Source organism: Miniopterus natalensis, chromosome 3 (assembly GCF_054644295.1).
Source record: "Miniopterus natalensis isolate mMinNat1 chromosome 3, mMinNat1.hap1, whole genome shotgun sequence".
Classification (NCBI taxonomy): Eukaryota; Metazoa; Chordata; class Mammalia; order Chiroptera; family Miniopteridae; genus Miniopterus; species Miniopterus natalensis.
In genome coordinates, this window is record NC_142083.1 from 8,149,129 (window position 1) to 8,165,425 (window position 16,297).

At 48.6% G+C, this 16,297-nt stretch overlaps 1 protein-coding gene across 1 annotated transcript in view; it reads right to left on the minus strand.

Annotated features, from left to right (window-relative positions):
- The window catches only part of EGFLAM (EGF like, fibronectin type III and laminin G domains), a 129,081-nt gene that overhangs the window by 20,158 nt on the left and 92,626 nt on the right, over window positions 1–16,297 (minus strand). The window contains exons 13-18 of the mRNA XM_016223949.2: window positions 16,037–16,226; window positions 12,339–12,464; window positions 10,981–11,224; window positions 4,535–4,646; window positions 3,138–3,254; window positions 1,671–1,851 (exon numbers count right to left, since the gene is read on the minus strand). Coding sequence (XP_016079435.2) covers window positions 1,671–1,851; window positions 3,138–3,254; window positions 4,535–4,646; window positions 10,981–11,224; window positions 12,339–12,464; window positions 16,037–16,226 — 970 coding nt within the window. The remainder of the gene's footprint in view (window positions 1–1,670; window positions 1,852–3,137; window positions 3,255–4,534; window positions 4,647–10,980; window positions 11,225–12,338; window positions 12,465–16,036; window positions 16,227–16,297) is intronic.

A 16,297-nucleotide genomic window follows, 5' to 3' on the forward strand; every position in this document is an offset into this window, starting at 1 on the left:
GTGGTACAGGCTGTGCCTCCCGTATGTGAGTCTCCCCAGAATGAGTCACAGCTGCCAGGGTGCCAGAGGACCGTCTTTTGTTCAAAGCACAAGGAGGTAACGATACAACCTGCCCCTTCATTCTGGTAAAATGTGTTTCTTGTTGAATCTGAGCCCACAGTTATGACGCTATAAACGTAAGCTTTTTTTTTCTTTTTTTTTTTAACCTGTTGTGGCTAATGTTCTGTAGCAGGAAACCAGGGTTAACAGGATCACAAATGATCCTTTCCTTCCTCCTCTAATTCCCGAAGCTGCTAACTGTTCCTGGAAGCCTGGACTTTAAATTGACCGTGAGTCCTGGTATTTAAGGCAGGAGCAAGCTTGCAGTGCTGGTGGTGAGGTGGAGACCGAGGAAATTCAAACACTGATGTGTGAAATCCAAACCCAGTCTTCTGAATGAACAGGCCACTCTTGAACTAAATCTCAGCAAGTACAAGCTGTTAGCTAAACAAGGATTTGCTTGTCAGAATTCTCATCAGGCTCACTCACAAATGGATCAATGGCTCTTCTTTGAGGGGTTATCACTCTGGTGAGCTACGTTAATAAATATACTTCACACGATTTGCGACGGAGGTTTCAAAATTCATTTAAGTATGATACTACTAATCTTCCACCTGGCCAACTGGCATCTTTCATATTTTCCAAGACTGCTGCAAAACAACTTCTATCATTCCATACACCGAAAGACCTGCCTCATAATCTTAGCTTTCCTCTAGCCCTATGTCCGATAAAAATCAGGAACCAGGAAACAAATAATAAAGACAGAGAGTGTACTCCTTCACTAAGGCTGCCTGCAGGGCTGTCTACCTTTTTAAAAAATTAGTTCTCGAACAGGTGAGACCATTCTGACATCTAAACAAGAAGCTCCACGTGGCCCCACGAGCTGGCCACATGTGGACAGACCTCCTCCAGGCTCCAGGCCGTGGCCCTGCCTCCCTGGAGCTGGTGAGGGAGGTTCAGTCCAGCTCAAGTAATGGATATTACTTTTTTCACCAGTAATAATGACAGCTAGTCTTGGCTGAGTCCTTACCAGGCACCCTTCCAAGGAACAGACATTGTCTCATTGAATCCACACCAACCACACCCCCTGCCTTAGATGCTGTTGCTATTTTTATTCTCATGTTACAATGAGGAAACTGAGGCACGGGGGAAACTTAGGTAGCATGGAAAATAGCACACTATGGGCGGTTATTTATACTTTGGAGAAGTACAATTAGTATTTTTCTGTATTTGGCGAGATTTCTTTATAATGTTCATAGGCAGGGGTCAAACTATTTAGACAAAATATTTGTCAGTCTATCAGGATGGGCTCTGGGAGTACCTCAGATGGAGGAGGTTCCTGGAAGCCCCCCTACATTATGGGCTAACCTTTTAGATGCTGGCCCATGAGGGGATTCTCAGGGAAGGAGCCAGGCAGAGGCATGGGGACGGTATTTACCTACTGTTACAGGAGGATTTCAGCATTTTCATTATTAATTATAGCAGTTTATATATGATTAACCATCTACAATGTCATTGGAATCATTGATAAAAATAACGGGTGTAGCTGCCCTTCTGTCACCAACTCTTCGGTCCGCCAACAGTCTGTCCGCCCCCCGCCCCCCGAGCCGAGCCCGAGCCCCCGCGTGTACCTTTCTGGCAGTGCACACCCTCGAAGCCCAAGGGGCAGTCACACTCGTAGCCCTCCTTCCGGGGCCGGCAGCTGCCCCCGTGGGCACAGGGGCTCGCCACGCACGGGTGGGCGGCGTTGTCCACGTTCACGCCCCAGGTGAAGTCGTGCTTCACGTGGATGGTGCGGTCGTTCAGGGTGATCTTGGGGAGAGACAACGTAAAGAGATTCAGGACCTCAGAAGACATCTTTGTGGTTTGTCAAGTGTCCCCTTGGCCCACTAACCGGAACCACGTGCAGTGAGAGGGCCTTAAAAAGAAGAGAAAGTCCAGTTGCTGCCTTCACAGTCCTAAGTGACACAGGAACTGCAGTGGTGACGTGGGGCACGTGGAAAATGGGCAGGAGTCAAGCACCTCTGGCTGGGAGGCCTGGTCACCAGAGGTCAAAGAGAAGGTCCAGTAACTACAAAGTGCGGTGCTCAACCTGGCGCCTATTAGACTCGCTGGGGAGATTTAGGAAATATCTAACGCCCAGGACCCACCAGGCAACCGAGTCAGAATCTCTGAGGGTGGGACCCAGTCACCAGTGACCTTCCAAAGCTTTCCAAGTGGCCGTAAAGCTGAGCAGGGAAGGACAAGCCCCAGGGGCCCTTCCCAGCTCCGATGAGCGAATCCTGATGGGACCTTCCTTCCCAGGCCCTGCTCCACCTCAGGGCTGACAAGGACCGATGGCCCACGTGGCACCCTCGGCAGCTGAAGGAAAGCTGGATGGCACTGCCACTCAGGAACCCAATATGCTTTTCTTCAAGTCCTTTCCCTCCCAGGGTTGGTGGCCTGGAGACCTGGGCTGGTGAGTCGACCTGAATGTCCATTGCAGACAGAGCTCTCTGCTCTCATGCCCGGAGGGCCCGGGCGGCCCCAGGGGAAGGGGCAAGAGATGAATGAGTAGACGCGGGGCCAGTGTCCTCTGTCCTTCACTAGCTGAGCCTTCATGGAAGGACTCTAATAATAGACTCTTGAGAACTTGGTTACATGACTGACGAACAACTGCTAAACGGGGCGTGGGGGTGAGCTGGGGGAGGGGGAATAAGCTGGTTCTTGCCAAAGTGCCAAGTAAACCTACAGAGAAGCAAACAGCCAAGACTTCCGTAAGACTCCATTTACCTCCTTCCCTCTGTTGAGGTTCCTGCAGTGACCCGATGCCATCTGCCTCCCTCAACAGTCCCAGGATATTTCTGTGGATCTGCTGTAAAAACTCACCCTCATCGAGCTGCATTCATGTTATGTCCGCTGGGCCCGGACCCAGGAGCAGACATCATAAGAAATGGGGTTGGGAAGCCGTGCTGTGCCCATTCAAAAATGAGTCTTAAAAATGTTAAAACTTTCTCAGAATGCCTCTGGGTGCAGCAGGCTGCCCGCTGGTCACAATTCTCCATTCCACTGCCTGCGGTCAAGGCCAAGCAACAAACACGAGGGAGAGAAGCCCGTACCTTCTGGATGCTCCCACTGAACGGCTTGAGGATGCCCGATTTCTCCTTCACCTCATCGTAACTGGGGACTCCGCCGACAAAAATGTCCGTGTTGCAATTAATCTGTGTGAAGCCGCCCTGCCAGCAGATTAAAAACAAAACGCGGTTAACTTTAAGACAAGATCGTTAAGACTAGCTCGGGTCCCTTCAAGACCCATCCCGACAGTGCGTCTTCTTGTCGGTCTGACTTTCACATTGCTTTGCTTGCCACTGACCACTGATCTGAATTTCTTAACCTGAGACTCAGGTTCCCCATCTCCAAAATGCCATCCCCACCACAGTATCCACCTCACGGGTGTGCCACAGTGAATGGGGCGGGCGACCCCAGCAGCAGCACCCTCTCCTGGCTGGAAGGCCACCTCCAACCTCAGTCTCAAGAGGGGCATGTCCCTTGTGCTTGTCAATAAAACAGAAGCAAGAGAGACGTGAACCACTTCTGGGCAGAAGCTTCCAGAGCCAGGGAGTGGTTCGCTGTGCCGTCCCCGAGGTGGCTCCCGGACATGAGCCCTTCTCTTCTCCGCAACCAAATCCCTCTTTCCCCACCCAAAGCCTCTTTCTTTCCTTGTGTTTTTTCTGCCGACCCATTTTCTTACCGGAGCGCCCACATTCACCTGTGCCCTCTTTAAATCTTGCAATGCACAAAATAAAGAGTGTCGGGATTTAAAATACTTGCAAATCTGAAGTACCCTCTGCTTTTAGGTGGCTGTAAAATTTTTTGGGGTGTGCAGAATCTTAGTAGGTTATAGCTTAAAGCAAATCTCTCTTATCTCTTCTTAAAAATGTCATTTTCCTTTGGACATATCCTTGGAGATAAAATCATGGGAAATAAAATCAAGTTATAAATTTGAGTAGAAATTCTGAGCTCTTGAGGCCATGAGAGTACACTGCCAACTAATAATAGTAAGTACAGTTAAATAGTGCTGACCACATGCCAGGGACTGCTGTGATTTACATATATCGTTGTTCTCATTTGCACAACTCCATGAAGTAGGTGCTATTATGATCACCATTAACCCCATTTTATAGATGAGAAAACACAAACTTGGGGTCCAGTGGTTTGCACACCCACAGAAAGGGCTGAGGAGTGGAGGTGGCAGGCAGTTTTCCAAGTGCTGTCCCTGTCGTAGCTCACTTAATCCTTACGGCGACCCTGCGAGGCCTCTACTGCTATTATCTGCACTCACAGTTGAGGCACAGAAGTTTAAGTAACTTGCCCTGTGAGGAGCTCAGGTTATAGCCCAGGCAGCCTGGATCTGGGCCCCCGGTAAGTCACCACTGCTGTTTCTGTCTCCAGGACAGGAAGAGAACAGTCACCCAGTCCCCACACACCACCAGGAGCACGAGCGAGTCCTTCTTACCTCCGCATTGCCCTCCACCGCCTTCTGCTTATCCACCTGTAAGATGCCGTTCCTTGCTGTGCGAGATACGCGCAGCTCGTGCCAGTGGCCGAGGGCGAGGGGCTCTTCACTCCTGTCGAAGGAAGGAAGCTGAGCGTGGGTTAGCATCCTCCGTGTTACGGATACTGTTCGTCAATCTAGCTCTGATGACACGGATGCCAACCTCAGCACCTCACTCTGTTCAGCGAAAAGAAAACGATCATCCTACTACCTAGTACACACGGCGGCAGCAGCTCCATTTATGGGACCCCTTCGAGGCAGGAAAATTGCAGTTATTATCATATTTATTCCTTACGACAGGCTGGACATGTGGGTAGGACGAGCTTGTTTCTAGATGAGGGGTGACAGGAGGGTAAAATGTGATCATTGTTGCACATAAGCGCTGAAGAAAAGAAAATTATGAGGGCAATGGGGCAAACAGAGAGTCCTTGGTGTCCTAATGTTTGCAGCATTGTTGAAATGCAAAGAAAAGTAAGAGAATGGATGGATGGATGGACAAAGGAAGGAAGGAAGGGAGGGAGGGAGGGAGGTGGGGGGGAGGGAGGCTACATATGGGATTAAAGCCAATACAGCAAAGCAGTAACTGTAGACTACATGAGGCAGGTATAAGGATGTTTACTGTACTGTTCTTTCAACTTCTCTATGTTAGAAATTTTTCATAATAAAACAGGCCAGGACAGGTTCCATGTTGTCTGATTTTGTGAAAGGGATTAATGTACTTTTTTTTTTTAATTCTCACCCAAGGATATTTTTTCCATTGCTTTTCAGAGAGAGTGGAAGGGGGAGAGACAAAGAAACATCGATGTGAGAGACACAGCAAGCCTGCAACCGAGGTATGTGCCCTTGGCCACAATCGAACCCAAGACTTTTCAAGCCTGTGGGCTGACATCCTAACCACTGAGCCAAACCGGCTAGGGTGATTAAACTTTCTTTAAACATTCCGTTTTCAATTCAAGGTGGAAGCCTTTGAAGTATAAAAGATATCGATACGAGTTTTACACATTTTACAGCGAGGTGTACAAGGTGTAATTATTGCATCTGTATTTCTAATGACGCGGTCCCTGGCCTTTGCTGCACCTCCCAATTACTCTGTGGTCAGGGACGATCTCTGGAAACCATCAGGAATAGCCATGGGCACCATTACTGCAAGGTCTTCACCCCCTTACTTGATTTTTTGCTCTGGCAAATGCTTTCGTGATTTGTCCTTAGCAATTAGGATTTAATCACCTTGGCTAAATCAATATGCAATAAAGAAACCAGTGGCATTTGTAAGTGGCCCCGTGTCCATAACAAGTAGCGGCACCTGGCCTGAGTCATGCTCTTGTCCTACAGAGGTCGCTCCCTGTCGATACGCCGCTTCCTCAGCTCGGCTCTATCGATCACGGCCATCACCGGCTCATTACAATCGCCTCGACTCTCGAATCAAGTTCCTAATGAATTTTATACTGCACCCTTTTCCTAAAGTTGAAATGCTTTGGCCCATTCCACAACTCCCTGTAGTTCAGGCTTTCACAGAATTTTCCCAATTAAGCAGGAAGTGTTTGAAACGGTTTGTAACATAAATATCTTCCAAAAGGGCATATGAAATACCCACAGTGATCACAGTTGTCAGGTTACCCTGGAGAGGGGATGGGACAAGGGAACAGATGACTATTGTTCCTTGTGCACTCTCAGCGCTCGCCTGCCTCCTCTTCATCACACCTAATACTCAAGAATTGTGTTTCTAGGTGCCTTTCCGGACAAGCAGGAAAACAATAACTTATTATTAGCTGCCACTGCTGAGGTGCAGGGAGCAGTCTGTCTGGGAGGAGGGCTGATGAGCCCAGACCCTCCCTGGCTCCTGGCCCCTCATTCCTTACCCAGGATGACGCCACCTGAAAGTACAAGGTGATATGCAAGGTGTCTTCTTTTCTCAACTTGACAAATAGTTCCCAGAGAATTGCTTAGACTGGTTGCATAATCACATGTAAATTGCATCAACTGAATACCACCCAAGGTGTTTTGAGACACAGGATGTATTTGCAGAACCAGAGGCACAAAAATTCTTGTCCATTCTCCAAGGCGGGAGGTGTCCCTGATGTGCAGGGATTCAGCTGTAAGGACAGAGATGAATTGTCCTTTTGAAGAATTATGGAAATCCAACAGTGAGGATTTCCCATCAGCCATGAAAAATGACCAGCAATGCAGAGCTATGCATGATTGTAGCATCTCACCCACATGCTCGCTCTAGAAATGACAGTCCAGCAATATGACTGGATTAACTATGACCTGGGATCACCTTCCAAACAACAGCAACCTCACTGATTTCTGGCTGCAGGCAGTTCTGAAGCCGAACATCCCAGTAAGTCTCCAAAGAGTAGAATTGAACAAATGGAACAAGAAGCACACTGCACTAGATTAGCTTGAAGGTAAAAGCTACCATGGGAGGAACACAGTTAAGAGAAGAGAGGATATTAAAGATGGTGGTGGACTGAGTGGAAGCTACACTGACTCTCCCAGGACCAAACTGGAATGACAACTAAAATATAGAAAAAACACCCTGAATAATCAACTGCAACTGAAGATGAGCTGGGGAGCACTGTCATAACCAAGGAGGAAAAGTGGAGACCGCATAGACACTGGTAGGAAGTGTGCAGGTGCAGGAGGGCTGGCTGGGCTCCCACAGGCAGCAGCTGAAGGTCTGGAGGGAGATCTCAGCTGTGGGGGTTCCCACTGAGGACTCTGGGGCCTAAACCCCAGGCTGGTCCACCCAGCCAAGAGCACCAGAACTGAGAAAGGTGCCCACATAACATCTGGCTGTGAAAAGCAGTGGGGTTTCTGTCTGGCAGGGAGAGGCAGCTGAAACTGCAGGCACCCTCTTAAAGGGCCAACACACTAAGTTTCATTTGTGGCCACTCACCTTGGACTCTGGCAAAGGGAGGGCAGAGTGAACTGGAGCTGTGTGGGGAGAATCTAGAGTTGTGGGCTCTGGAGATAGAGCTCAGAGGGTACCCCTCTGTATTCCTGTGCCAAGTCATTCCCCCATACTGCAGAGGATATCTTTCATAGGCATACATTTACCTTCCAAGAAGCTCTTGCCTGAAGGGGAAGCAATTGCCCCACCCTGCTGGAAAACCTCTTGCCCTACCCAGAGGAGTTTCTACAGCCTGAGGCTCATTAAGAGAATCAGATTAATCAGTCCGCAGGCAGAGGCAGACCTCAGAGTGCTTTGAGTCTTTGCCTGATCTGCTTCTGAACCTGAGCCTTGGAAAAGCAGACTTGGATGTGCATCTTGGTCCTGTCCAAATGCACCCAGCCCTAGCAGAGGAGACCTTAAGCCATGGGTTGTTGATAGCTCCAAACAGTCACAAACAGCGCCTGACATTGGCCTGCACCAGAGACCTTCCAAATACTGAGAGTCCTAGCAGATATACCTAATACATGGAAACAAACACAAATAGTCAGCCAAATGGGAAGACAAAAAAAACAAGCCCCAAATGAAAGAACAAGAGATGTCTCCAGAAAAAGAGCTAACTAAAATGGAGATAAGAAATCTCTCAGATATAGAGTTCAGAACACTGATTGTAAGGATGCTCAATAGCATGAAAAAAGATATGGAAACTATGAAAAAGGACCAGTCAGAAATGAAGAATGACATAAAAGAAATAAAGAATACATTGGAAGGAATAAACAGCAGATTAGAGGAAGCTGAGGATCAGATCAGCAAATTAGAAGACAGGGTAGAAAAAAATCACTCAATCAGCGACCCAAAAACAAAAAACAATTAAAAAACAGTCTAAGGGAGCTGTGTGACAATATGAAATGTAACAATATTCACACCATAGGAGTGCCAGAGGAGGTTGAAAGTAAGCAAGGGTTAGAGAACCTGTGTGAAGGAAAAAGTCACACAGGTTCAGGAGGCACAGAGAGTCCCAAGCAAGAAGAATCCAAAGAGGCCCATGCACAGAGACATCATAATTAAAATGCCAAAAATTCAAGACAAAGAGAGAATATTAAAGGCAGCAAGAGAAAAGCAATCTGTTACCTACAAAGGAGCTCCCATAAGGTTGTCAGCTGACTTCTCATCAGAACTCTACAGGCCAGAAGGGAATGGCATGAAGTATTCAAGGTAATGCAAACCAAGGATGTGAAACCAAGACTACTCTATCCAGCAAGGCTATCATTCAAAATAGATGGTGAAATAAAGAGCTTCCCAGAGAAAAAAAGACTAAAGGAGTTAATCACTGCCAAACCAGCATTGCAGGAAATGTTAAAGGGGCTGCTGTAATTAGAAGTAGAAATAGAAGCATTGCAAGAAATGTTAAAGGGACTGCTGTGATAATAAGAAATATAGAGAGAAACATAGGCATAAAGAATTAAAATGGCAATAAATAAGGACCTATCAGTAATAACCTTAAGGACTTTAAGGGAGAGATCAACAGCAATACAGTCATAGTCATGGACTTTAACACCCCACTGACCTCACTGGATAGATCTTCCAGACAAAAAGTCAACACAGAAACAGTGATTAAATGGCACACTCAATCAGATGGATTTAATTGATATTTGCAGAGCATTTCACCCCAAAGCTGCAGAATATACATTCCTCTCAAGTACACATGGGTCATTCTCAAAGACAGGCCACATGTTAGGACACAAAACCAGTCTCTACAAGTTCAAGAAGACTAAAATCATATCACACATCTCGTCACAATGGCATGAAATTAGAAATCAACTACAGTAAAAACAGTCAAAAACATTCAAACACATGAAGGCTAAATAGCATGTTATTAAATATTGAATGGGTTACCAATAAGATCAAGAAAGAAATCAAAAACTTCTTGCAAACAAATGAAAATGAATATACAACCACCCAAAATCTATAGGACACAGCGAAAGCAGTCCTAAGAAGAAAGTTCATAGCACTGCAGGCCTACCTCAAAAAGCAAGAAAATTTTTTAGAAAACTATCTAACCCTACAACTTAAAGAATTAGAAAGCTCTCCTGTGAAGCCATCCAGACCAGGGCTTTGGTTTGCTGGGAGTTTTTAAATTACTGTTTCGATTTCATCAGTTGCTATTGGCCTATTGGGGGTTTTTCTGATTCTTCCCGATTGTTTTACATGATCTCACTCATATGTGGAATCTAATAAACAAAATAGACCAAGGAAAAAAATAGATCCAGAGACACAGAAGCATGGAACAGACTGAGGGATCTCAGAGGGAAGGGGGTCTGGGGGGAGTGGGTGGGGAGAGATTAATCAAAGAACTTATGTGCATATATGCATAACCCATGGACATAGACAATAGTGAGATGAAGGCCTGCAGCCGGGCGGGGGGGGGGGGGGGGAATACAGGGTGGAGGGATCATGGGGAAAAAAAAGAGGAGAGAGACACAATCAAATAAGAAAAACTTCTGCACCTCCCAGCCACAGGCTCCAAGGGACTCACAAAGGTATTCACACTGCACGGGAACAATCGATCTGCTCAGTAAATTAATACCACAAACCAGGCAACTGAAGGAAAGTTCTGATGACTCAGAACCAATTCTGCAGGTACTAGCAAGTACTTGAGGCACCGATTTACTGCCATACTGTTGAGCCACTCATCACACAGCCTCCGAGAGCACATGGTCAGAGGTGGGCCTTTGTAACTGTTGAGGATTCATTGTCAAAGAACAGACAGTGGGAGAGAGATGAGCTAAAGAGCAAGTCACCATTGAAGACACGGCGCAAGAGGAACGTTAAAATGTGAAGCGAGGCTGCCAAGGACATTTCTGTTCATTAAATTTGTTACTACTTTAAAAAAAATATTTTTATTGATATTTAGAGAGACAAAAAGGGAGAGAATGAGAGAGAGAAAGAAACACTGATGTGAGAGGGAAACATTGCTCGGCTGCCTCCTACACGACCCCTACAAGATATAGGGCCCGCAGCCTGGGCATGTGCCCTGACTGGGAATTGAACCAGCAGCCTTTCTGTGCATGGGATGCCCAGCCAATTGAGCCACACCAGCCAGGGCTCTATTAATACATTTACTGATAGTCATTTATTTGCTGAGCACCCACCAAGTGACACTCGGTGCAAGGTGCTGATCCGGTACAACTCCTCACGTCTCTGCTGGTGGCACAGTGTGACCCCACGTGGAAAGGAAGGCAGCGCGCCCCATCTGAAGCAAGCCCGTCTTCCTTAGCTTGCGGCAGAGAATCAACGCCTACTGGGTAGTTATTTAAGAACGGGAGCCTTGCAGCAGCCAGCACGATCTATAGGAAGCATGTCACCCGGGTGAATCGGGGCAGGTTTTGGGAAAGATAACCGTGTAGGGAACACAGGGAGATCACAAGCTATCGAACGGCAAACTCATCTTTTCCCAAAGTGGCTGCTGTTTGGCTTTTGGGGGAGGAGGGCCACTGAAGGTCTCAGCCTTTACCTGAGAACGGCAGTCCCGGAGCCACAGTCAAAACGGAACTCCACGTGGCCCCCTGCCACGGTGACCGACAGGAAGTCTTTGCTGCCTGTGTCGTAGCTGTACAGGAGGACGCCGTCGCCCGAGTCCGGCCGAAAGGTGACCTCGAACTCCACGAAGGACAGGTAGTGCCGGGGCTCCAGGGGCCAAGGCGTTGCAGCATAGGACCTCAGGGACTCTCTGAACTGAGGAACGGTCAGGGTGAAAGCTGAAGAAAGAAGCACATCGTTAGAGATCCCTCCGTGGCAGGACTGGCCACGCTCTTTTCCTCCCGGGAGTTTAACTGCATCTCAGCCGCCCTGCCCTGCGGTGAGGTGGGTGGTGGAACTGAAGTCTGGCCAGGGGAACGTGGCGGGGAGGACTACACAGCACCCAGGTCTGCCCCCCAGAACGTCCCCCCATCCTCCACGTGTTCTCCCTTCCCTCCCCTGCTGGCTCGGTGGAGGACTCTGAGGCCCCAGCAGAGCCGCTAGAAAGCAGGAGCCTGTTTCCCTGAATGACTGCGTGGAGCAGAGGCCACGCCCCCGACCACCAGCACCTCCGCTGACCTGCAGCAATGTGGGACTTGAGCAAGGATCAACCTTTATTACGTTAGGCTGCGGAAATGAGATGGCACGTAACAGCCTCAGCTCACCCTGAGCCTACGCCCTCTTCTAGGTGACATGGCGTTTTACATTATACAGTATTGCAAAAATTTTCTCCAGTATGGCGCCTGAGGTGCAAGTCTGAATCACTGGTGGAAAAGTTAAAAAACCCCGCGTGGTTTTCCAAAATCTTTAAAGTTTCCCATTCTTATATGTGTGTATTAGTGTGTTCATGTGTTTCCATGTATGTGAATATATGTGTGCATACGTAATTGATTATATATATAATCAACACACACAGTATTGAGAGGTGGGATAACTCAGCAGAGCAGTGCAAAGACTATGAAACAAGATCACTCCTATCCCATTACCGGTTAATGCTCCTGAGCATGTCTCCCAACCTTTGCTCTGAAACTCTCAGATACTCTAAGGAGCAGGAGATGTCAATGCTTCAAACTGAGCCAGATACAGGCCACACAATACAGGCTTTTCAAAGTTATTTGAGGGCCAAGAGGAACCCACCAAAGCCTGGCCCAGGGGCATCTTAAAATGAAGCTTTGGTTTGATACTTTGATATTCCAACCTAGTAAAAAAAAAAAAAAGATCCAACCCTCCCAATAAAGCAATGTTAATCTCACAAACATGCGTGGGACTTTGCTAAAAGTACACCGATGAAAATTTACATCACCATCCGTTAACATGCAGATAGAAATCGCCATCAACTTGTTTCTCTCTCACCGTCTTCACAGTGTCGGCCTTTAAATCCAAGGGGACAGAGGCAAACGTAGGAGTCAGCTTTGTTGGCTGCGCAGGTGCCACCGTTGACGCATGAGGTCTCGTCACAGATCCCGCTGCTGCACTCGCCTGGACACAGAACGGAAATGACCCAGCCGATCTGTCTCCAGCCAGCCCAGGGCCACGCCAACAGCTCCGGGCTCCGCGTAAGCACACCTCAGGCCCCACTCCTGTTACTCGGACCTCTCGCAGCTGCAAGCCGGCCTTCAGGGTGCGTGGGACCTTTCTTTTGGTTTGATTCTGGCGTGATCTTTCCGAACAGACACAGAGACTGTTCCAAACATGGTGGGCACAGAGAATCACATACTAGATTTGGGGCAATTTTATGACCACTGATGGGGAAGGCTGAGTCGTTCCTGCTTTAATTCATCTCTTGTTCCCACAAGAGTGTTTCAGTCCCTCCCATGTCAACAGAGAGTGCATGGGAAAAGTGTTCTCATGTGTGTGGCTCCGGTAAAGTGCTGCTCCTACTATCAGCTCAGCAGGTGAGTCCCGTATCCTTTCCGCATCGGTCACCCCTGTCTGTTAACTGATCCGGTCTTTTCTTTCCATAAAGCCTCACTGGGCAGAAGGGAAGGGCTGGGGGCATGTGTGCACTCTGGAGAGAAGACGGCTGTCAGGGGCTGATAGGGGAACTGAATGAAAACCCTTCCAGGTGGCTTGCCCTGCAGCCGGGGTGGCTGGCCTCTGGGAATTCCAGCTGGGGCCACTGGAAGTCGAGGCAGAAGTGACCACAGGTCTCTGTTCAGCCAGAGCCCTAAGAACATCACGGGCCTCCACAGGCTCCACAGACAGGCTGACTTTGATCCTAAGAACCAAACCCTTGCAGGTCCCCGAGCTCCAATCTCTGTGGGCTGAGATTCTTTCTCAGAGAGGGGCTAATCCCGCAGGAAGAAGTGGGGTCCCTTGGGTCATCTTACATCCACATGGAAAATATATATATTTTTAACATATTTGCATTGTAGCTATTTTTTAAGAGGCGGGAGCTGGGGGTGGGGTGGGAGGTGAAAGCCAGCCAGAGTTGCTGACTTGATGGAATTGCGCTGCAGTAATTTCTTCTGGCAACGTATGCAGGCAAGACAGATGTGAGCGGTGGGCGAGAGGGAAGAAACCCTCCAGGAGGAAGCAGGGCTGCAGAGGAAGCGGAGAGAAAGTGAGGAATCCTAGAGACACGGGGAAAGAAGAAATAGCCAGTTCATTCCAGCATCAGAAGGTGGACTCCAGCGTGACCTCAAGGTTTCTCGTTCAAAGACGAAAGAGCAACAAGAGGAAAAGAATGGATGCGCTGTCAGCGGGAACTGGGGAGCAGAGGAGGAGTTGGCTTTTGCTCAGTTTAAGTATTTGCTGACTGTGGAGACATCTGCCGCTCAGGGCCGCGGGCAGGAGGGGATCCACGCACTGGTGAGGGATGGAGGCGCAGCAACAATGCGGGGTGACCCTGACGCCAAGGACAAATGGCCCCCTGAAAGAGGCCAGGATGAAAGGGGCCCATGGAACTCTCAGGGAACCAAACAGGGTGAGGAACCTGCAGAGGAGACAGAGGGAGACAGGCAAAGGGCCCTGGGGACCCGGGCAGGGCAGGTTCAGGAGCTCAGGGAGGAGCAGGCACAGAGGGAGAGGCTGAGTCAATACCGAGGGAGGGCAGAGGCTGGGCTGTGGGTTTGTGACGTGAGGATGATCGGAGCTTCAGGAGAGCAGCTTTGCTGGGGAAGGGAAGGCAGAAGCCCCACCACAGGAGGTTCAGACAGGCCTGGAAGGGTTGCTGGAGTCAGGCTTTGAAAGAGAGGGGAGAGGTGCCCGGGGTTCCCAAACCAGAAGGGCAGCAGGGTTGTAGGAACATGGTGCTGGTTTAAGGTGGAGGGGGCCTGAGCAAGTGTGAACACCCAGCAATCACACTCCTTGGTATTTATCCAGAGGAGTTGAAAACTATGCCCACCCAAAAAAGGTGGATGTTTATAGCAGCTTTATTCATAATTTCCAAAACTCAGAAGCAACCAAGATGCCCTTCAGTAGGTGAATTGGTAAACTGTGGTGCATCCAGACAATGGAAATATTATTCAGCACTAATAAGAAGTGAACTATCAAGCCATGAAAAGACATGGAGGAACCTTAAATGCACATGACTATGTGAAAGAAGCAACCTGAGAAGGCTACATCCTGTATGATTCCAACTTTATGGCCTTCTGGGAAAGGCGACACTATAGAGAACATAAAGAGATCAGTGGCCCAGCCGGGCGTAGCTCAGCGGTTGAGCGTCGACCTGGGATCCAGGCGATCAGGGTTCGATTCCTGGTCAGGGCACATGCCCGGGTTGCGGGCTCGATCAATGACTCTCTCATCATTGATGTTTCTATCTCTCTCTCTCCTTCTCCTTTCCTCTCTCTGAAATCAATAAAGATTAAAAAAAAAAAAAAAAAGAAAAAAATACTCTCTTTAAAAAAAAAAAAAAAAAGGGATCAGTGGTTGCCCAGGGTTGGAGGTGGGAGGAGAGAGATGAACAGGCAGAGCACAGAGGATTTTTAGGGCACTAAAAATACTCTGTATGATACCATAATGATGAATATATATTACTGTACATTTGTCCAAACGTACAGAATGTCCAGCACCAAGAGTGAAGCACACTGTGAACTATGGGCTTTGGGTGATTATGACGTGTCAGTGTAAGTTCATCCTCTGTAACGAGCGCACCACTCTGGTAGGGGATACTGCTAACGGGGGAGGCTATGCTGTGTTGGGATGGGTGGTGTACAGGAAATCTGGGTACCTTCCCTCAATTTTTTAAGAAAAATAAGTTTTTATTAATTTTTAGAGAGACAGGAAGGGAGAGGGATAGAGAGAGATTGAAACATAAATGAGAGAGAAACATCGATCGGCTGGCTGCCTCCTGAACATCCCCTACTGGAGATTGAGCCCGAAACCTGAGCATGTGCCCTGACCGGGAATTGAACTGGCAACCTCTTGGTCCATGGATTGATGCGCAACTGCTGAGCCACACCAGCGGGGCCCTTCCCTCAATTTTGATGTGACTCTCAAACTTCTCGAAAAATAACATCTTAATTAAAAAAAAAAAGAAAAGAAAAAAAATCAGTCCTAGCTCTGCCTGTTATTTTGGATGAGTTATTAACTTTTACTAGCCCCATTTTTTTTTCACATATAAAACAGGTATAATAATAATTTTTACCTCCTAGAGTGAGTGTGAGGAGTAAAGGAGAGGGCCTACGGGAAAGTGCTGGGCATGGTGGTCCAGAATTAGAATCTGCCCATTTCTCTTAGGAGCAGAGAGCATGAGAAAGCTCTTCTTCCATTACTGTGCCAGCTTTTCCACCGGGCGGGGTGGGCACGGGCGAAAGGGCCCGCCTGCCTGCTGCTCTGTGGGGTGAGCCCAGGCCGCATTTCAGAGAGGCCCGGGGTGCAGCCACCTACAGTCGGGCTGGCTGGCTGCGCCCTCCCGTTTCCACGTCTTGGTGTCCAGGCCCAGGGTCTGCAGAGCACCAGTATCTCCCCTGGGCCCACCTCCTCCTGAGGTTCTGCATCCACCAGCCGCCTAAGGCTGCAACTCACTAAGCTGCTCACCCCCTGTCCCCGGCCCCCACCAGAAAGGCCATCCCCCGAGCGCCCCCAGCCCACCAGCAGCCACTCACCCACATCGGCCCCGCTGAGGGCTCGGCCCAGCGGCCAGGGCCTCATGTCCATCTTCTCCCCGTTCACCGCGAGCGCCTGCACGCAGCCTTGAAAGCCTCGGTGCGTTCCTGTTGCTCTGACCAACCAGTAGGTACTGGGAGCCCCACCAAGATAAAGGGGCGTCCGGAAGGTAATTTTACTGTACTGGCCCTTTAAGAAACAAGAAAACCGATTCACTAAACAAAATCAAAAGCCAAAAATGCAACTGATTTTAATGAGGT